Genomic DNA, 22,736 nt, shown 5'->3' on the forward strand with positions numbered 1-22,736 from the left:
TCATTACTTTTTTTTTTTTTTTGTCCTTTTGCTGTTTCTTGGGCCGCTCCCACGGCATATGGAGGTTCCCAGGCTAGGGGTCCAGTCGGAGCCGTAGCCACCGGCCTACACCAGAGCCACAGCAACGCGGGATCCGAGCCGCGTCTGCAACCTACACCACAGCTCATGGCAACGCCGGATCGTTAACCCACTGAGCAAGGGCAGGGACCGAACCCGAAACCTCATGGTTCCTAGTCGGATTCGTTAACCACTGTGCCACGACGGGAACTCCCTCATTACTTTTTTTTTTTTTTTTTAAACTGTGCACTTATGATATAAAAGCAGTAATGGATAAAAGTACTAGTAGTTATTGTAGGTGTTTTGTTTTGTTTTTGTTTTGCTTTGTTTTGTCTTTTTGCCTTTTCTAGGGCCACTTCCAGCAGCATATGGAGGTTCCCAGCCTAGGGGTCTAATCGGAGCTGCAGCTGCCGGCCTACGACAGAGCCACAGCAACGTGGTATCTGAGTCGAGTCTGCAACCTACATCACACCTCATGGCAATGCCAGATCCTTAACCCACTGAGCAAGGCCAGGGATCATCATTCCTAGCTGGATTCGTTAATCACTGCACCACGACGGGAACTCCATTGTAGGTTTTTTTAAAGGCCACAGCCGTGGCATATGGAAGTTTCTGGACTAGGGGTAGAATTGGAGCTGCAGCTGCCGGCCTGTGCCACAGCCACAGCAACACAGGATCCCAGCCACATCTGCAACCTACACTGTAGCTTGTGGCAGCCCCAGATCCTTAACTCCCTGAGGAAGGCCAGGGATTAAACCACATCCTCATGGACACCATGCCAGGTTCTTAATTTGCAGAGCCACGATGGGAACTCCCATTGCATGACTACTATCACCTCACACTGGTAGCTAAAAAAAGCCAGTTTTACTTAAGAATGTTATTGACAAGCAACAAAAACAACTTATTTAAATGTTAACCCTTGAATGTGGTTTTATTTATTTATTTATTTATTTATTTATTTGCTTTTTAGGGCTGCAGGCACAGCATATGGCAGTTCCCAGGCTAGGGGTCAAATTGGAGCTACAGCTACTGGCCTATACCACAGCCACGGCAATGCAAGATCTGGGCCATGTCTGTGACCTACACTATAGGTCATGGCAATGGTGGATCCTTAATCCACTGAGCAAGGCCAGGGATCAAACCTGCATCCGTATGGATCCTAGTTGGGTTCATTACTGCTAAGCCACGACAGGAACTCCTGAATGTGTGTTTTTAAATACACTGTGGCGTAGGTCACAGACATGGCTGTGATCCCGAGTTGCTATGGCTGTGGCAAAGGCCAGCAGCTACAGCTCTGATTTTTTTTTTCTTTTTTCTTTTTTCTTTTTTAGGGCTATACCTGTGGCATGTGGAGGTTCCCAGGCTAGGGGTCACATTGTAGCTACAGTTGCAGGCGTACACCACAGCCACAGTAATGCTGGATCCAAGCCGTGCCTGCAGCCTACACAACTCATGAAAATGCTGAGTCCTTAAACCACTGAGCAAGGCCAGGGATTGAACCTACATCCTCGTGGATACTAATCAGGTTCATTACCACTGAGCCACAATGAGAACTCCCCTGTTTGTGGTTTTGAAGACTATTAATAAATTTTTTTTTTTTAAAGAGGGGAGGGGGGAGGGGAGGAGGGGAGGGGAAGGAAGAGATGAATGTGAACAACAGGGCCATAGGCCTGGCCTTTCTCATGAAGTGGATGGTGCTGCTGCTTTTTTTTTTTTTTTTTTCCGGAGCAGCATCCATGGCATACGGAGGTTCCCAGGCTAGGGGTCAAATCAGAGCTGTAGCTGCTGGCCTACACACAGCCACAGAAACACTGGATCTGAGCTGTGTCTGCGACCTATACCACAGCTCATGGCAGCGCCAGATCCTTAACCCACTGAGCAAGGCCAGGGATTGAACCTGTATCCTCATGGGTGCTAGTCAGATTCATTTCCACTGAGCCATGATAGGAACTCCTGTGGTTTTGAAGACTATTGTTAATATGTAATTTCTCCTCAGATTGATTTACTAGATCAGAATCCTAGAAACATTTTTGTAGATAATGAATAATAAGCTACTTTAAAGAATCAAAGAATGGCACAAGGATTACTAAAACACTTTTTTTTTTTAAATTTAGGTATTACTAAAACACTTTTGATAAAGAACAACAAAGTTGGAGAATCTGATCTGAAATCTGATTGATTTTAAGACTTTTCTTTCTGGTTATAGCAATCAAGGTATTAAGGTATTGAGGCCCCACAAAATGTGAAAGGCAATTTAGTACAGAAAAGACGAATCTTTTTCATAATTGTTTACAGAATAATTGGAAAACAACAATAAAATTGGCAGAAGAGAAAAATCTTTGTACTCTTGGCTTAGATATTTCTTAGATATAATCAAAAGCAAAAAATTAATCAGTTGATAAATTTAACTTCATTAAAATTAAAACCATGTGCTCTGAAGGAAATGAAAAGCAGCATCAGACTGAGAGAAAACATTGGCAAATCACATATCTGATAATGATTTTTATGTAGATTATAGAAAGAATACTCTCAACTCAATAAAATAATCCATTTAAAAAATGGGCAAAAATGGAGTTCCCATTGTGGCTCGGTGTGTTATGAACCCCACTAGTATCCATGAGGATGTGGGTTCAACCCCTGGCCTCACTTAGAGGCTTAAGGATCTGGCATTGTTGTGAGCTGTGGTGTAGGTTGCAGACATGGTTCAGATCCTGAGCCGCTTGTAACAGCATTTTTAAAAATGGGCAAAAAAAAAAAAGGGGGGGGGTTCAAAAGATTTGAACAGACAGCTCGTCAAAGAAGATGTGTGTGAGCCCAGCACATACATCATTAGGAAAGATGACCAGCATCATACATCATTAGGAAATTGCAAATTCAGACATTGAGATACTTGGCAGTTCCCTGGTGGCTCAGTGGGTTAAGGATCCGGAGTTGTCACTGATGTGGCACGGGTTCAATTCCTGCTTGTGGCAGGCGCAGCCAACATAAAAACAAAACCAATGAGATACCATTACAGACCTATTAGAATGTCTAAGATCCAAAACACTGACATCACTAAATGCTGGTGAGGCTATGGAGCAACACAAAGTCTCATTCATTGCTGGTAGAAATGTAAACTGGTGAGAACTACTTTGGACAATTTATTAGTTTCTTATGAAATGAAGTGTATTCTTATAAGAAGATCCAGTAATCACACTCCTTGGTGTTTAACCAGATGTGTTGAAAACAGTTTCATTCAGGAGTTCCCGTTGTGGCTCAGTGGTTAAGGAATCCGACTAGGAACCATGAGGTTGCGGGTTCGATCCCTGGCCTTACTCAGTGGGTTAAGGATCCCGAGTTGCCGTGAGCTGTGATGTAAGTCGAAGCCACGGCTCGGCATTGCTGTGGCTCTGGCGTAGGCCGGTGGCTACAGCTCCAATTCGACCCCTAGCCTGGGAACCTCCATATGCTGCGGGAGCTGCACAAGAAATGGCAAAAAAGACAAAAAAAAATTTCATTCAGAAACTTGTACATGAATGTTTTTAAATAAGTTTATTCATAATTGCCAAAACTTAGGTAACCAAGATGTACTTTATAGTTGAGTGAATAAACAAAGAGTTGGTACATCTAGACTATGGAATGTTATTCAATGCTAAAAAGAAATGATCTAAGCTGTGGTGGAAAAGACCCGGAGGGCCTTTATTGGGTTGATTGATTGCCTGCCTGCCAGGCAATGTGGAAATTTCTGGGCCAGGGATTGAACCCTAGCCACAGCACAGTGACAACACTGGTTTCTTAGCCTGCTAGGCCACCAGGGATCACCTGGAGGGACTTTAAATACATAATGCTCTGTGAAAGAACCAATCTGAATACATTTGCCAAAGCCCATAGGATGCACAACACTAGGAGTGAATGAACATCCATATAAACTTTGGGCTTTGAGTGATAATGATTTATTAATGTTGGTATACTGATTTTAACAAATGTACCATTCTGAATGTTGTGGGGGAGAGGGCTGTGTGTGTGTGTGTGTGTGTATGTATGTGTGTATGTGTATGTAGCAACTCTGTAGTTTCTGCTCACTTTTGCTATGGTCCTAAAACTGTTTTAAAAATTGTATTGAAAATATTAAAAGAAAAGAACAAGTTATGGCATTCAGACTTCTTGAGTTGTGGCAAATATTTTTCTTGAAGATGAATGTAGGTAAACTTTTTTCAAGGAAAGCACCTAACAGTATTGGTTGCCAGTGAGAAAAATCGAGTTTTTGGAGTTGCCACTGTGGCGCAACAGGATCGATGGTGTCTCTGCAGTTCCAGGCATAGGTTCAGTCGCTGGCCCAGCACAGGCCCAGTACAGTGGATTAAAGGATCCAGCATTGCCACAGCTGCAGCATAGGTCGCAACTGAGGCCTGGATCTGATTTCTGACCCGGGAACTCCATATTTCACAGGAAGCCAAAAAAAAAAAAAAAAAAAGAAAAGGAAAAAAAAAGAGGTTTTAAAGAAGATATTACAGTTTTGGAAAAGCTCATATTTGCCATGTGAGGTTGAGTTTCCCAGTTATTAATAGTTTTTATGATAAGATTAATGGTGATTTTAATAAAATGATTATTATATGTACTGTAAGAAATTTCATGGGTGAAATGTCTAATTCTGCGGAACCAGTGTTTTCCAAACGTTCAGTGCATGATGTTATAAAGTCATGCATGGGTTAAGGTTCCAAAATGCAAAATAAGCCAGTGTATTTGAATATAACAGAGTACAAAAAGCTTATTGATGTTATTGCAAATGCTGCATTACAGTTAGTATTTATTTAATAAACTACCACTTGTTGGAGTTCCCTTTGTGGCACAGTGGAAATGAATCTAACTAGTATCCATGAGGATGTGGGTTCAATCCCTGGCCTCACTTGGTGGATTGGGGATCTAGCATTCCCATGAGCTGTGGTGTTGGTTAAGAATGAGGCTCAGATCCTGAATTTCGGTGGCTGTGGCATAGGCCAGCAGCTTGTAGCTCCTATTTGACTCCTAGCCTGGGAACCCATATGCCGCAAGTGAGGCCCTAAAAAACAAACAAAACCTACCACTTGTCAAGTTTTGTTAGAATATTAAAAAAAAATCCATAATTTCCTGAGGCTGTTAAAATATTCTTCCTTTTTCCAAATATGTATTTCTGTGGGTCCAGATATTTTTTAACCCAAATAGCATATTGTAGCAGCTTGAATGCCATTAGGGTAATGCTAGTTGTAAACCATGTTGATTAAAGGAATCAGCAATAGGATATGATTTTTGTTTAAGGAAAAAAATACTGCTTTATATGTACTTTTCGCCAATTGATGAACTCTCAGGTCATAGAGGTGTTTTTTATTTTTGTTTTGATGCAAACCCTCAGTTCCACCCTACTGAATCTTAAAGATGTTTTCATTCAGTTCTGTGAAGCATTTGATTAATTCATTTTGGATTGAATTTTGGAATTAAGTTTTAGCAATGTTACTTTCCTATTAAAAAATACATTTGAGGGGTTGTTGCTTGGTGCAATGGGTTAAGAATCTGACTGCAGTGGCTGGGATTGCTGCAGAATTGCAGATTCCATCCCTGGCGTGGTGCAGTAGGTTAAGGATCCAGTGTTGCCACAGCTTTGGCATGTAGGTCACAACTCCAGCTCAGATTTGGTACCTGGCCTGGGAACTTCTGTATGCCTCGGGTGTGGCCATAAAAAAATAAATAAATAAAAATACAGTTGACCCTTGAACAGTGCGCATTTGAATTGTGCAGGTCCACTTAGACACAGATAATTTTTGGGGTTTGTTTTTTTTTTTTTTTTTTTTTTTTTTTGGTCTTCTTAGGGCCACATCCACGGCATATGGAAGTTCCCAGGCTAGGGGTTGAGTCAGAGCTGTAGCTGCCTGCCTGCACCACAGCCACAGCACTGCCAGATCCAAACCCCGTCTGTGACCTACACCACAGCTCACAGCAATGCTGGATCCTTAACCCGCAGAGTGAGGCCAGGAATCAAACCTGCGTCCTCATGAATACTGGTTGGGTTCGTTATCCCTGAGCCATGATGGGAACTCCAGATGCAGATAGTTTTTTTTTTTTTGTCTTTTTTGGCCTTTTCTGGGAGCCACTTCTGTCGCATATGTAGGTTTCCAGGCTAGAGGTCTAATCGGAGCTGTAGCCACTGGCCTACGCAAGAGCCACAGCAACTTGGGATCCAAGCTGTGTCTGAGACCCACACCATAGCTCATGGCAACGCCGGATTCTTAACCCACTGAGCAAGGCCAGGGATCGAACCCAAAACCTCATGGTTCCTAGTCGAATTTGTTAACCATTGTGCCACGACGGGAACTCCAGAGGCAGATAGTTTTTGATAGTAGGTACTACAGTGCATCATTGTTAGTTGAATCTGAAGTTTTGAGGAACCATGGATTCGGAGGGCTGACCCAAATTATAATCATACACAGATTAACCCCTAGTTGTTCAAGGGTCAACTGTGCACCTTTACCCCCTGTGTTTTAGCTGGAGATTGACTGTGATGGTAAAAATTTTCTAATGGAGTCAGAAATTTTTGTTTGGGAAAGATTATTTTGGATTATGTTTGGTTGGGGAAAAGATTATACAGGTCATGATGTACTGAATGAATGTTACTTATTTTTGTTTCTTCCCTCAATGTCTTTTCCTCTGACTTCCCCCACACCCCACCCTGAATTTAAACTTCTCAGGGCTGAATTGTGTACCTGGCATTATATGTTATATCCCGTTACCCATACTGGCTCCTGGCAAACAAGCAGTAGTAGTATTCTCACATTGCTTTCTTTTTGAGCTCTTCTGTTTTGATAAACTGCGTCTTGAGAGCAGACTATGTGGATGTCTCTGACTGTCTTTAGCCTGTCACAGGTAGTTTAGTGCTCACTGATTACTTTTTTTTTTTCTTTTTTGATTACTTCTTGTAATGAATTACATTTCTTGTTATGTTTCCCATGTCACAGGGATTTTTCAACAAATTCAACAGTTCCCAAGTATAGTAACTAGTTGAATTTGATGGTGCCTGCTCATCGTTATTATCTTTTTATTATCTTAATAACTTTTTTCTATATAGTTTCCAATTAAAGTGTTAACACTTTCATGAATCCCTTTCTATTCATTCTGCTATTGTTGCTCTAATTTTTAAGATTTCGTTACCACTGGTATACAGATGTTATTACTTCAGTTAGGTTTAGGTTCAATAAAATGAGTTATTTTTTAGTACAGTTCTACAGTGTGAAACTTGTAATGACTTTTCCATAAGAAAAACATTTGTGTTTTTTTTCCTATCTTTAGTTATAGTCTTGGTGGTGTCACATGAGTAAGATTATAAAAGAGGTTTTTTAATAATAGTTGGGACAAGAAGCAGAATTATAATGCTTGTATGGACTTGGGTATACAGGCATTGGAGAACTAAGTTTGAGTGTTTCAGTTTGTTCAACAGACTAAAAGAACAGTATTTCATGCAGAGTAATATCTTTGAGGAAAAAGGATCTTTGAAGTTATCTACATTAAACTCATTGCCCAAGTTGAGAAAACAGATGCAGAGAAGTTGCATGCCTTGCCTAATTTTGTAGAATACTTGAAAGCTTGAAGGCTAAGAATATGCTGCAGACTTATGTAAATTCTGGAGTCTTTGTATTTGCCAGAAATAGAGACAGGGACCAGACACTTCAAAGTCTGAAATCTGTTCTGTGAACTTAGAAGTGATATTCAGTGAGTCAGAACTATATGTTATGCACAATGCAAGGTATAATAAAAAAGTAGGCACTTGATAAAAAATTGTGCAGATTCCTTAAAACATTGAAGGTTTGCATGTACGAAAACGACACGATGAATTCAATGTTTCAGGTGGATGTTTTTCTTAGCAGTTTGGTACTATTATTAGTGTATATTTAATAATCATGTGCAAATTACTTGTTCTTGTTCTACCTTGATTTCTTTTGCTTATAGCCCCCGTTCCCCCCGCCCCATCCCTTCTGTCTCCCTTCCTTACCCTCCATACCAGATGTGACATGAATTATGCTTTGGGTACAACTCTGACTTCTAGTTTAAATTGTGGTCTTCTGTTAATGTAGCTCAAGTATGGATACTGCATGCAGTGAGTAGAAATTACGGTAGTTATTTTTATGAAAGATAAAGCTTTTTTTTTTTATGTATTTGGTTGTATATTTAGTTCCTTGAAGTACAGTCTGGAGTAAAGCATGAAAAGGATAATTTTAATGACTTGAATGATGGTTCTTTCTATCTGGACCACTCATTTTTCAATCTCATATGTCAAGTTTTCTGTTGTCTCATTCAGAGAAAGCCATTATATCATTATTGCTGAAATCTTTTGGCAACCCATGTTGAAGGAGAGTCGGGAGGTCTGTCCAGGTATTATGCTCTGCCTCTGTGTTTTTCTGCTAGGGTTGCCATGACATAGTACCGTAGGTTGGGTGGTTTAAAGAACAAAAAGTAATTTTCTCACAGTTGTGGAAGTTAGAAGTCTGAGGTTAAGGTATGAGCAGGGTTGGTTTCTTCTGAGGCCCCTGTCCTTGGCTTGTTGGTGGCCATCATCTTCCCATATTTTCACATGCATGGCCTTCCTGCTGCGCAAGCCTTTGTCCTAATTGCCTCTTCTTATTAGGATACCAGGCATAAGGATTAGGGCTTTCTCTTTAAATCTCATCACATTCTGAGGTACTGCATCATGTTCTGAGGTACTGCAGGTCAGGATTTCCACATATGAATTTGGGGCTGGGGGGTACAGTTTAGCTCATAACAACCTCTAAAGAAGCTCTGTTTGACTTTGGTCGAGTTACAGTGGTTTGCAGTAAGGGAAGCTGAAGCTGAAATGTAAGGCCTGTATGAAGACTGGTTACTGTCTTGTCAGGTTTGTTTATGTTTTATTTCAGGACTGGATTTTGATTTAGAATGTAGTCATATTTTTTTTTCCTCTCTTTTCCTTTTTTTTTTCTTTTTGTTGTTAGGGCCGTACCCGTGGCATATGGAGGTTCCCAGGCTAGGGGTCAAATCAGAGCTATAACTGCTGGCCTATACCACAGCCACAGCAACGCAGGATCCGAGCCGCATCTGCAACTCACACCACAGCTCACGGCAATGCCAGATCCTTAACCCACTGAGCGAGGCCAGGGATTGAACCTACAACCTCATGGTTTCTAGTCAAATTTGTTTTTCTGCTGCACTACAATGGGAACTCCATTCTTCTCTTTTTCTTTATGCCAACCAGACCTTTCTTTATTTCTGGAACACAAGTGATACTTGACCAATTCAAGGAAAAGTTAAAGGCCTTTTTTTTTCTTTCCTTTTCTTTTTAGGGCCCATCCGCAGCATATAGAGGTTCCCAGTCTAGGGGTTGAATTGGATCTGTAGCCACTGGCCTACACCACAGCCACAGCAATGCCAGATCCGAGCCCCATCTGCGACCTACACCACAGCTCATGGCAGCGCTGGATCCTTAATCCACTGAGTCAGTCCAGGGATCAAATCTGTGTCCTTGTGAATACTAGTCAGATTCATTCCCGATGAGCCATGATGGGAACTCCTAAAGGCCTTCTTTCAGAACAAGTTTTAGTCAACAAATCTGTAAATGGAAAGATATTTTCTCTCATCTTCTGTAAGGTCTTAAATGAAGGAGTAATATTTTTCTCTAGCTTTAACATGTGAATTATTCAAGAATGTTAGTAACAACATACTGATTGTTTTGCATTTGACTTCAGTCATTTTCCTCATATTTGTACAGTAGATCCTTAGTTTGCCTCTTGGTTAGTGCTTTGACATTCAGGTACCCATCACCCAGCTTCAATACCATTAACTTTGTGTTAATGTTTTGTCTAGTCTCCATCTAAAATTTTCTTCCAGTGTATTAAACACCCCATTCTTTCTTTTTATTTAGGCCTGCACTTGCAGCATATGGAAGTTTTCAGACTAGGGGTTAAATTGGAGCTGCAGTTGCTGGCCTATACCACAGCGACATCAGCGCAGGATCCGAGCTGTGTCAAGCGTCCAGTTCAGCACCACTTAATACATTCACAGTGCTGTGCATCTGACACCTCTACCTGCTTCCAAACATTTTCATCATCTCCAAGGGAAACCCCATTGCCCTTAAGCAGTCATTCCCATTCTACCCTTCCCCTGCCAACCACTAATAAGCCTTTTTTTTTTTTTTTGAGGTAAATAGCTGTTCATTTAAAGGGAGGGAAGATAGGTATGGAAAAAGGTCAGGCCCAGGTAGGTGGTGAGGTGGAGAGGGAGAGAGAAAGAGCAGGAGAGGAAGAGAGTGTGATATACTATGTATTAGCCTGTTCTGGATTTTTCATATACATGAAATTATACAATATGTGACCTAAAATGTCTGGCTTCTTTCACTTATGTAATGTTTTTGAGATTCATCTATGTTATAGCATGTTTCAGGAATTCATTCCCCCTTTTTGGTTCAATAATTTTTAAGCCTCTTTTGATATATGTAAAAGTCTTTGTTCTCATTTGACATCAGTAATTTTAGAAACTAAAATATTGGATAATTCTAATAAAATTAGACGTTTGATGATTATAAAGTGAAAAAAATAGTAATTTTAAAACATACTTTTCTAAGCTGCATTCTTTTAAAATAACTGGCCTGGGCATCTGTATTAAAACTGTTAGTTGAAATCTGGATGCTGAAACTTAGTTGTATTCATGGGATAACTGAATAAAGCAATTCTTCACCAGCCTTATTTATTTATTTATTTGTATTTTTAGGGCCGCACCTGCAGCGTGTGGTGGTTCCCAGGCTAGGGGTCAAATCAGAGCTGTAGCTGCTGGCCTACACCACAGCCACAGCAGTGTGGGATCTGAGATGGGTCTGCGATCTATACCACAGCTCACACTCACGTCAATGCTGGATCCTTAACCCATTGAGTAAGGCCAGGGATCGAACCTGCATCCTCAGGGATGCTGGTTGGGTTCCTTAACCACTCAGCCACTATGGGAATTCGTGTACTACATTCTAATTTAATTTACTCACAGCCCAAAGAGAGACAGAGTGTGTCTTATCTCTGTACAAATTAACATTTGTCAGGGACCTTTTGGGATTTCTCCGGAGTAGTGGTAATAATATGTATTAAATACATAATTTTATTACTTTATTTTTGGTGTTGTGAGAGTCAGGATTTCTTCCCGGCCTCCAACCCTCCTCCATCCTCTTTCTATTATTATTGAATGATTTCAGGAGACAACTAAAGTGACAAGGATGAATTAAGTAGTACTAAGAACGTTTTCATCTGAAGGCAATCATAAATTTATTTCCAGGTCCTTTAGGGTCTTGAATGAGGAAAGGCAAATCTAAGAATATGGAAAAATAATGGAGAGTCTAATTGTTCTCTTTTTTAAAAAAAAATTGCAGAAGTGCTTTTAACACCACTTATGTGTTTTTCATGGTGTGCTTTTTAAAATATGCTTAAGATATGTTTTTAAATCATGCATATTTATATTACTGAAAGGTAGGTTTAATTGGAGAGCAATAAAGTTGAAAAACTAAGCTCTTAACTTATTTTTTGGTCTTTTTGTCTTTTTAGGGCCACACCCGCAGCATATAAAGGTTCCCAGGCTAGCGGTCCATTCGGAGCTGTAGCCACCAGCGTATGCCAGAGCCATAGCAACACTGGATCTGAGCTGCCTCTGTGACCTATGTCACAGCTCATGGCAACACTGTATCCTTAGCCTACTGTCAGGAATTGAACCTGCCTCCTCATGGATGCTACTCAGGTTCACTAACCACTGAGCCCCGATGGGAACTCTTAACACTTCTTTCTTCAGCTGTTAGCTAAATTTTGCCTATATAAATATATTACACATACTGAGAAGTTTCTGTGGTAGTTACTTTGAGCTAGACAAGTAGCTTTTGAAATTAGATTACTTTGAAATTAGATATACATACTTTTACATTCATAGGAAATAGGATAGTTTATTCCACTTTTTACACTAGTCCTAGGAAATTTAAAAGAACAAAAATCAGGTTTAAAAAATTTTAATGACGCTTAGATAAAATGGGGGGTCTTACGATATACTTACTTGATATACTATCAAACATGTAATGAGAACGTCATTTTTAAAAATGTGAACAGTTCTCAGTGATTTTTACCTTCCTCCCCACCCTCTGCAATTTACCCACCCCACATGGGTGCAACATACTCAACCCAAGCTTTTATAAACTGATTTTTCTTTCTGTTAGGCTGAATTTTATAGCATACTTTTTAGCACTTATTCTGTGAACTGACCCTTTTCACATGTGTAGCTCATCCCTGCATTAAGTCTAATAATTCATTTTGGAAAAAGATTGAGGAAAAGCTAGAACTGATGCATATTAGAAAAAGGAAGAAAAGTGTAAAAAAAAAAATATTCACTTAAAAATGTTTTCAGGGAGCTCCCGTCGTGGCGCAGTGGTTAATGAATCCGACTAGGAACCATGAGGTTGCGGGTTCGGTCCCTGGCCTTGCTCAGTGGGTTAAGGATCCGGCATTGCCATGAGCTGTGGTGTAGGTTGCAGACGCGGCTCGGATCCCGAGTTGCTGTGGCTTTGGTGTAGGCCGGTGGCTACGGCTCCGATTGGACTCCTAGCCTGGGAACCTCCATATGCCGTGGGAGCGGCCCAAGAAATAGCAAAAAGACAAAAAAAAAAAAGTTTTCAGTGCTGATGTATTTGTAGTGAAAGTACTTTTTCCTTACTCTAGTGTCCTAGAACGAAAACATCACCATGGCTACAGAAATTGGTTCTCCTCCTCGTTTTTTCCATATGCCAAGGTTCCAACACCAGGCACCTCGACAGCTGTTTTATAAGCGACCTGATTTTGCACAGCAACAAGCAATGCAACAGCTTACCTTTGATGGAAAACGAATGAGAAAAGCAGTAAACCGAAAAACCATAGACTATAATCCATCTGTAATTAAGTATTTAGAGGTAAGTCTAATTAATGTGCCTCAGATGACTAAACTTTGGTGTCTTAAAAAGAAGAAAGTGTTTAAAGTGCAAGGTAATGATCATTTCTGTGGTTTTTGAATTAGTAGCATGAAGTAGAATTTCATCTCAAATAAAAATGAGTACTTTTTAAAGACTCTGTGTACGTGAATAATCTAAATTTTTTTTTTTTTTTTTTTTTGCCTTTTTAGGGCTGCACCTGCGGCACATGGAGCTTCTCAGGCTAGGGGGTCTAATCAGAGCTGTTGCTGCTGCCCTACTCCAGAGCCACAGCAACACAGGATCCGAGCCGTGTCTGCGACCTACACCACAGCTCCACGGCAGTGCTGGATCCTAAACCCACTGAGCGGGTTCAGGGATCAAACCCACAACCTCATGGTTCCTATTCGAATTTGTTTCTGCTACTCCAAGTCTGGAACTCCCTAAAAAATGATTAAAATTAGGTTCCAATTTAGAAATAGGCTTTGTTATAAAGGACCACAACAATTTTCACAAGAGGGTACTTTTATCCATCTGATCTTAAGCCAACCTTAAAACACTTGTTAAACCCACAGTGGATATAAAATGTTAAGAGACTACCAACAGAGATATATTTGTATGAGAACATACATTCAGAATGGTGACTTTATAGGTCCAAGACATTGGCACTAGCAATACAACTCTCCCTGCTGCTCAGGGAAAAGGGATCTATTTACTTGAGTGTTGAGCACCCCCTACAGTCTTGTAGGGTGAAACCAATTCTGAGATGGCAAATAAAGGCAGGGTAGGGGACTACCTAAACCTATGTCGGCTTGACACATCTCCCCTTTGATTTCTTTACTTATCTGTCTTAACCTAGTGATTAGACTCTGTGATTTGCTTTTCTTACTACTTTTACTTTAATCAGGTTTCAGTCTGTTCCATCTCCTTTGAAGAAAATTTGGCTGCTTTTCATTACCTGAGACAAGTTGTGAAAGACCTATATGCCTGTTGGGAATAATGAATATGTTGTAGGCATATAGAAAAATAGTCAGAAGTAAAGACAGATTTAGGCTTTTTCAGGTGTTTCTGTTGGTAAACTAGATCAGGAGACTTTGGAAGGAATTAAGAAAACCAAGGGCACTGTAAGAGGAATTGTTTGTGCTGAGGATTTTTAAGGAGTTGAAGATGTCTGTCTATTCCTTATCCTTTTGCCTTTTATTAAGGTACAGCCAGTAGAATGTGTTGGGGTCAGTAGCATCTTGGATGATTGGTTGAGTTCAGCATAATAAAAGAGGTGAAGAGGCATGATAAAAGTAAAAGAGGGAAATTCTAAGCAATGTCAGTAGGATAAGAGGGGAAAAATCTCTTAAGATACTATTATCTGTCTTTTAGAACATAATGAAAAAGTTTTAATCCTCCTTTCTCCCCCCTCCCCCTTTTTTGCTTTTTAAGGCCGGATCTCTGGCATATGGAAGTTTTTTTGTTTGTTTTGCTCTTTAGGGCTGCACTCAAAGCACATGGGTTTCCAGGCTAGGGGTCACACTGAATCTACAGCTGCTGGCCTACGCCACAGCCACAGCAATGTGGGATCCTAGCTGTGTCTGTGACCTACACCACAGCTTATAGTAGTGTCGGATCCCTGACCCACTGAAGGAGGCCAGGGATCAAACTTGCATCCTCATGGATACTAGCACATTTGCTTCAGCTGTGCTACAATGGGAACTTCCAATCTTCTTTTCTCCCTTTTAATGACAATTTGCATTTTATAAATATTTACTTAAGTTTCAAATTAAGTGTAACTAGAGTATATATTGATTAATTAATTTTTCTTTTAACAGAATAGAATATGGCAAAGAGACCAGAGAGATATGAGGGCAATTCAGCCTGATGCAGGTTATTATAATGATGTAAGTATAAGATGTTGTTATACTAGCTTCATAAAAATCTCTGCTTAGACATTTCAACCGAAAAATACAGGATCTCAAATTCAAACGTGGACTTTTCTTTTTACATTTTTATAATTGAAAACATTCCTAAAGGGATAATATAACATATCTTTGTAAACCATAGGTTATTGTTATCTTTTTAATCTCAATTTAAATTTTCCTTTTAATCTGGGGATGGGTGAACTTTTTTTGTCTTTTTAGGGCCGCACTTGTGGCATGTGGAAGTTCCCAGGCTGCGGCTTGAATCACAGCTGCAGCTGCCAGCCTACACCACAGCCACAGCAGTGTGGGATCTGAGCCACATCTGCAACTTGTGCCACAGCTTGTGATCCAAGCCACAACTGTGACCTGTGCCACAGCTTATGGCAATGCCAGAGTGAGGCCATGGAATTGAACCTGCATTCTCATGGATGCTAGTCAGATTCTTAACCCCTGAACCACAGTGGGAATTCTGAGGGTGGCCTTTTGATTTAGGGCTTAAAGCATTGTCTGACAAAAGATTGTACTGCCTCAAAGTCTTCGTAATAAGAAAGTTAATATTTTTTTGTCTTTTGTCTTATAAGGGCCACACCGGTGACATATGGAGGTTCCCAGGCTGGGCGTTGAACTGGAGCTACAGTTGTAGGCCTATGCCACAGCCAGAGCAGTGCCAGATCCAAGCCACATCTATGACCTACACCACAGCTCGTGGCAACGCTGAATCCTTAACCCACTGAGCGAGGCCAGGGATTGAACCTGTGTCCTCATGGATACCAGTCAGGTTCGTTACCGCTGAGCCACAATGGGAACTCCATGAATTTGCCTTTAAACGTTGAAATAATTCCCTTGCCCTGTCCCTAGTTATGTCCTATGTGTGACCTGGAGCTCTTTAAACTCAGTTTTCTTTTTTGTAGCTTGTCCCACCTATAGGGATGTTGAATAATCCTATGAATGCGGTGACAACAAAGTTTGTTCGAACATCAACCAATAAAGTAAAGTGTCCAGTATTTGTTGTTAGGGTAAGTATTCTTTTGAATATTTTTTGGAAAAATTAATTCTGAGTTAGCCTACAAATATATTTAAAAGGACAAAGAAAAACAGTTGTAAATGTATATCTGGGATAAAAATCAGTATATTGCTTATAATTTTATTTTGGAATACCTAGTCATTTATTTAGTGAGATAGTGTTTTTGGGTTGCTTTTCTTCACCTTTCAGTTTCCTGGAATTCTCTAAGCTGGCTTGGCAGGTCTCTGACTTGCCCCCCCTGCTTTTTTTTTTTCCTCCCTCTGACTTGTTCTTGAATAGGAATGTTTTGTTACTGTTTAGAGAACAAGGTTAATAAAACTGTTAGGGTTACTAGAAAGGAACACACCTAGGAAGAGCTGAAGACCAATAGTAGACTGTAAGCATCAGCTCCGTGAAGGTACCATAGGCCCTCAACACATTTTCACTAAAATTTTAAAAATATAATTTAAAAATAAATAGTACATTGACATGGTTTAAACTATTAAAATTCGAGAGGGTTTGCAGTTTAAAAAAAAAATCTCCCCATCTCTGTCTCCCAGACATCCAATTAATATTCCCACAAATAATAATGTAATCATTTTCTTCGTGGTTTGCTAGTAAGACTGCACTTTTTAGTTAGCAATATATCAAGTCCAGAAATGTAGGCTAGTTAATAGTCAAAGTTAAGCAAATCAGAATTGAAAAAATAATGGGATAGTCATAACAAACGTTGTGGTAAATGAGCAAAATAAGCAGGTCTTCTTATTAAGGCAGTGTAATAGACAACCAGGTGAACTGAGAGGGCTGGAAGAGATGCTGGCTTGAGCTCCATAAAAGTATGACAGTCAGTCTGTCCTAGGCCTCCTGTTTGCTTCAGAGGCCTAGAGCCATAGAAACCATCTGTTTAGAAACATTATTTGATTGGCTTTATATGTTAGTAGAGCCAACTAGTATGTAGTTTAATTTTTTTTGCCAGGGAATTTGGTAGAAGTTATGGTGTGCAGCTTATTTTAATATCTTGTTAGTATAATGCAGAAAATGTGAAAGAAAGAAAATCTGAGCATTCTGTGTCCTGGATCTTGTTAGATGGGTGAATTTCTCATTTGAGGATCAAGCTATAATGTCTTAAGAAATTCCCATATAGTTGAGGTAGGTCCAAATTATAAGGTATTAAAGACATGAAGACTGTAGGTCCTGTGTCTACATTTAATTGCCTGTAGTAGTTACTGAGTTGGGGTCCATAGCAGATAATATAAAATAATAATCAAAATAATTATCTTCCAGGTAAGCAGTAAAAGGCTGGATTTTTGTATATATCTCTGTAGTTTACCAAATAAACTCATTTTATCTATCTCATCCTGCTGTTGCATTTAGTACACTTGCATTTTTTGACTCTTATGTCACAGTTTTTACTTTGGAAAATAAGATTGTTGTGTTGATATTTCATGTATATACATCTAAAGAAAATGAATATATAATTTATTATAGAAACTTAAAAGTGAAAAATATGTTGTGTTTTGAGTTGGTTAGCATGTATCACAGATTCATTTCAGTATACAAATTGTGAAATTGAAATACCAGTTTAGTGTTAGTCATGCCTCTATTGTATTACATTCTTTTGAGACTAGATCAGCCTAACACCTATCACTGTGTGATACTGTGAATGAAGAAGAACTTAAAACACACACACGCACACACTTACCTTTTGTAGCATTTAGTTCCAGAGAAAGTGTGATAACCTTGATGTCCTTAAATTGGTATTATTGTTATACTGTTTTTTCATACAACACTGGTAACTTTTCTGCCTGAATCGGTTCACCAATTTGATAAACCAAATTATTCATTCATTCACTCTTTCTGGAGGCTGACCATCTTATTTATGTTAGTCTGCCATGTGTCCTAGGAAAATTAGGTCTTTGCATATTTTGTTTTGAAATACTCTTTAGAGCACCTAGAAGTGTGTAACTTAACAGATATTTGTAATGTACTTGTTTTTTTTCACTTAGTTAATGAGCTAGAGTGCTAGCTCATTAACTTACACTATATTAATAAAGTTCTTTTCTGACAAAGTACTTATAAATCTGAGCTATATATGTAAGTGAAAGTATTATCCACTTAATGTTAGTTACTGGATATTTTATAAATAAAGACTTTCTGAGTGTTTTAAAAATTAATTCAGGTTGAGGATTTGTGACTTTGTATAATTTGTCTTTTTTTCTTCCCCAGTGGACTCCAGAAGGAAGACGTTTGGTCACTGGAGCTTCTAGTGGAGAGTTCACCTTGTGGAATGGGCTCACTTTCAATTTTGAAACAATATTACAGGTAACAGTAATCATCAGATGGTTATAGCATCCTGTGGTTCTGGAAAGAATTTGAGATATACTTTATTGACATTTTAAACTTTAAAATTGGGCAAATCAGAAATTCCCCTTGTGGCATAGTGGAAACAAATCCGACTAGGAACCGTGAGGTTGCGGATTTGATCCCTGGCCTAGCTTAGTGGGTTAAGGATCTGGCATTGCCTTGAGGTGTGGTGTAGGTTGCAGACGTGGCTTGGATCTGGCATTGCTGTGGCTCTGGTATAGGCCAGTGGCTGTAGCTCCGATTAGACCCCTAGCCTGGGAACCTCCATTTGCCTTGGGTGTGGCCCTAAGACAAAAGAGAAAAAAAAAAATTAAATTGGACAGATAATTGTTAGGAGTTAATACATGCTCCTGTAAAGCTCTCCATCACATATTCTTTTGTATAATGTGTACAATGTTTTATGTTTTCACAGGCTCACGATAGCCCAGTGAGGGCCATGACTTGGTCACATAATGATATGTGGATGTTGACAGCAGACCACGGAGGATATGTGAAATATTGGCAGTCGAACATGAACAACGTCAAGATGTTCCAGGCACATAAGGAGGCGATTAGAGAGGCCAGGTTTATACACAATATACCATTTTCTGTAGTCCCTATTGTCATGGTTAAATTATTCTCTAAGTGTATTCTGGGTGCAGAGATGCATGGGCTCTGTCAGATTCTGGGAAACTTTCTGCACCCTATAAACACAGTATTTTTCTTTGTTTTCACACATTCACCATTTTGCTGGCACTTTTCTGAAGTAGCGTTGTCCCAATATCAGCCTTTGCAATATGTTAGAGATGTATTGTCTGCCGCATTTTGCACTGGTTTTCTCTTTTCATTTATGGTTAATAATGTGTATACGTTATTCCTTTTTATTACCTACTTTGTAAGACAAGAATATTTCATTCCAAATAAAGAATTCAGTCTTTAATTATACAACTGAATAAAATCTAAAGCCTACAGAAAACACCTTCAGAGTTGACACAAAATACAAGAAAAAAGTCTTAAGTGAAGACCTGGTTGGCTTGGTTATGCCACGACTTCAAAAGGAAAGTATAGTAGGACTAAAAACTCTTCACAAGTAACTCTGGATGTGGCAAACATTAATGGATTAACGAGTGGGTTCTTTCAAGCTTTGAAACTGTAAGCAGACCATTGTCAAGAAGACTGTAGGACTTTCCTTCTGATTCATTGTTGAAAACATCAGTAATGCAAATGTATAAGTGGAAGTTTAAAATATTTTCAGTGAGTTGTATATTCTTACATATCAGTGAGATATGTACAGTAGAACTGGAAAAAAAATTTTAAAAGCAAGCCTAAAGAATTGCTGCAGCCTCAGAATAAAGCTAAGCAGCATTCTTTATGGTCGAGCCACCATGTGTGGGAGGAGGTTGACATCTATAGAAACATCATCCACTGCAGTCACTTGTTTTCTCCTTTCAGACTCTTAACAAAAATTGTTTGATAAAAACATGCTTCTGCAAGGACTTTGCCTTATAGTCCCAACCATACATTGAGTTTTCACAGTCAGTTCTTTCTTAGTCATAGAATTCAGAAGTTCAGAAGAGTTCTTAGAGTTAGATGAGAAACTTGATGAACTTCTACAGGGAGAGGAAAATGGCTTCCTCCTTTGCAGCAGACTCTTTGGCTTTAAACAGTCTAAATGTCCTCTTGTTAGTTTGCCTCAAAAAGTGCAACATTCATGGGATAGATTGCCAGGTAGAAGGTGTGAACATTTTCCACAGACCTTTTACATAAATGAGAAACATCATACTTAAAGATGTTTAGTAACCAGTCTTTAAAACAACCTGCCTGAAACTTTTCAGCCTATCATTTTATGAAGTCCGAAGCAGACAGTGATGCTAATTTTTTGAGCAGTATTCCTGTGTGATTTAAAGACTTTACAGGAATATTGTAAAGATAGAATTCATTTAATTTCTACACTTAAATCAGCTCCATGTTTTCTGTTGGTACCATAGGAAATATGCTGTGGGGAGCATGGGTAGTACTAGGACTAATAATACACTCATAAGTTCTCTGAATATTGGTGTTTGAAAACTAAGAAGCAACTACTCTGAATTCTTCTTTTGATGAGATGCGTTTTTTAGTTGACAACATTCTCTTTAAGGGCTTCTTCACTGTTGGATACCTCCCTCTCCTGTTTATAACGCAGCGCAGTGTTTTTATTTTTCCCTGTCTGAGAAGCACGGATAATCTGTTAAATGCTGACTTCTTTCCCCTGCTGTGTGTCTTCATGTAACAGTTTCTCACCCACGGATAATAAATTTGCTACATGCTCTGATGACGGCACTGTTAGAATCTGGGACTTTCTTCGTTGCCATGAGGAAAGAATTCTCCGAGGTACGTGTACTAACAGTACTGATTGGAATATTTAAATAGGGAAGGCATTTGTGGTTTAAGTCATCACAATACCACAATACCAGCTTACATCTTCATTCAGTTGTTTTACATACACACCGCTTCAGTCAGGCTCTTTAAAGAAACCTCAACTCTTTCTCTGGTTTACATTCATTTTTGTATATTTTTACTACTAATATTATCTTTGAATTCTTTGAGCTATAAATTAAATACAGGTGTTCCCCTTCTTCTCTTCTCTCCTCCCAGTTACTTACTTATCTTTATGCATCTGTTAGGACTATATTCCTTTTCCCATCTTGTACCCAGGATACCTTTCTCCAACGTATTGACACTAATTTTATCTACATAGCTCACATTCTCCTAGCAGTACTTTTGCAGTATGCATCAACTGAGGTCTCAATAGCTACACTTCTCAGTATTGGTATTGCTGAAAGGAGGTGGTTTTCCAGTATACCATATTTGTACAACATGGCTCACTTGTAACTAAGATTTGGAGGGATTCTTTATATACTTTTATTGATTTCATGATCATAAACTAACATCTATGAATTACTCTATCCTAGAAAAGAAATCCATATTTTCACTTGGATTAATTTGGTTTTAGACTTCATAAAGGTAGAGCTTTTGAAATGCTGACAGTGTGTGAACACCATTTATGTGAATTCAGTGGTGTTAGAGATAATTAACTGTTTTATATATTCAGTACAAACATTGAAACAAAAACATTTATACACTTTTAACTAAATCTCATTAGTTTATTATTATCTAGGAAGCTAGTTTTCTCAAGTGCTTAATTTGAATGTGTACTGATATAACCAAGAGTACGTTCTTTTCAGTACTCTTGATTCCAGTATGCCTTAAAAGTAACATCTTCCTCTGACACATAACTGCAAGGTGGGAGAATGAGTGCCACAGACATTGGATATCCAGCAATTACTATTCAGAGATTTCCCTTTTTATTCAAGAGTTGGAGGTAGTTATCTTGGTTGACTTCTAAGTTTCTTACACCTTTTCAGAGCTTTATTTACAGAATATGTTATCAATGCTTTCTAGATGAAGACACTAAGTGTTCTTGATACTTAACCCATATTTCAAGCCAGTTTTTAAGTCACAGTTTTTTAAACATTCCTGACTTTGCACATTTCGTGTGGGTTTCATCCACAGGAATGCATTGTGATAGTGAGCATAAGGACATAGTGCCTGTCATGGAAGGGATGTACTCACAGTGAGGTTATAATATTGTACAACTTCAGAACTAGATGGAGTCTTTGAAATCATCTAGTCTGATTTTTTTTATCTTTAAACAAATGAACACCATGACCCAGAGGGCCTAGTGACACGTTCAAGGTAAAGTAATCAGAGCCAGGACTAGCTAGGACAAGTGTCAGTTGACACCTAGCCAAATGCTACACTAATGTTGTATCTTTTCTCACTAATAGTAGAAGTCTTAGCTGTTAAACAGAGATAAGATAAAGAACTTGTTCTAGGCTTTGAAAATCCTAAGAAATATAGAGGAAACCAAATAATTTTATGTATTGAAAGAAATTCTAAAGTATCAAAGAAATTAATTTTAGGAGTTCCCACTGTGGCACAGCGGAAACAAATCCGACTTGTAACCATGAGGTTGCGGGTTCCATCCCTGGCTTCACTCATTGGGTTAAGAATCTGGCATTGCTGTGAGCTGTGGTTTAGGTCGTAGACGTGATGTGGCTTGGATCCTGAGTTGCTGTGGCTGTGGCAGAGGCCAGCAGCTACAGCTCTGATTCGATCCCTAGCCTAGGAACCTCAATATGCTGTGGGTATGGCCATAAAAAGCAAAAAAACCCCCAAAAAACAACAATTAATTTTACAATGGCCTAGGACTGTAATAATAACAACTGTGAAGTCTGTATAAAATCACTGTGCATCTTGGATTAAATAAAAAAGAAAATCTGCTATATGATAGCATTTTCAGCCCTTAGTTCCAATTAATTGTTGTTTTTAAGTAGTACTTAAGAACTTTTCTTCTGAAATTAGAATTTACATGAAATATTAATTAGGAGTTAAATGTTTTCAGATTTGAGTCCAGGTAAATTTGGATAAAATTAAGTGAATTCCA

General features: G+C 39.0%; 1 protein-coding gene across 7 annotated transcripts in view; it reads left to right on the plus strand.

Annotated features, from left to right (window-relative positions):
* WDR33 (WD repeat domain 33) overlaps positions 1-22,736 on the plus strand; it is a 120,077-nt gene that overhangs the window by 31,639 nt on the left and 65,702 nt on the right. For all 7 annotated transcript variants that reach the window (XM_047772610.1, XM_047772609.1, XM_047772611.1 and 4 more), the window contains exons 2-7: positions 12,771-12,997; positions 14,815-14,883; positions 15,816-15,920; positions 18,134-18,229; positions 18,684-18,835; positions 20,523-20,620. In XM_047772610.1, coding sequence (XP_047628566.1) covers positions 12,794-12,997; positions 14,815-14,883; positions 15,816-15,920; positions 18,134-18,229; positions 18,684-18,835; positions 20,523-20,620 — 724 coding nt within the window. In that variant the 5' untranslated portion in view covers positions 12,771-12,793. The remainder of the gene's footprint in view (positions 1-12,770; positions 12,998-14,814; positions 14,884-15,815; positions 15,921-18,133; positions 18,230-18,683; positions 18,836-20,522; positions 20,621-22,736) is intronic.

Source organism: Phacochoerus africanus, chromosome 3, assembly GCF_016906955.1.
Source record: "Phacochoerus africanus isolate WHEZ1 chromosome 3, ROS_Pafr_v1, whole genome shotgun sequence".
Lineage (NCBI taxonomy): Eukaryota > Metazoa > Chordata > Mammalia > Artiodactyla > Suidae > Phacochoerus > Phacochoerus africanus.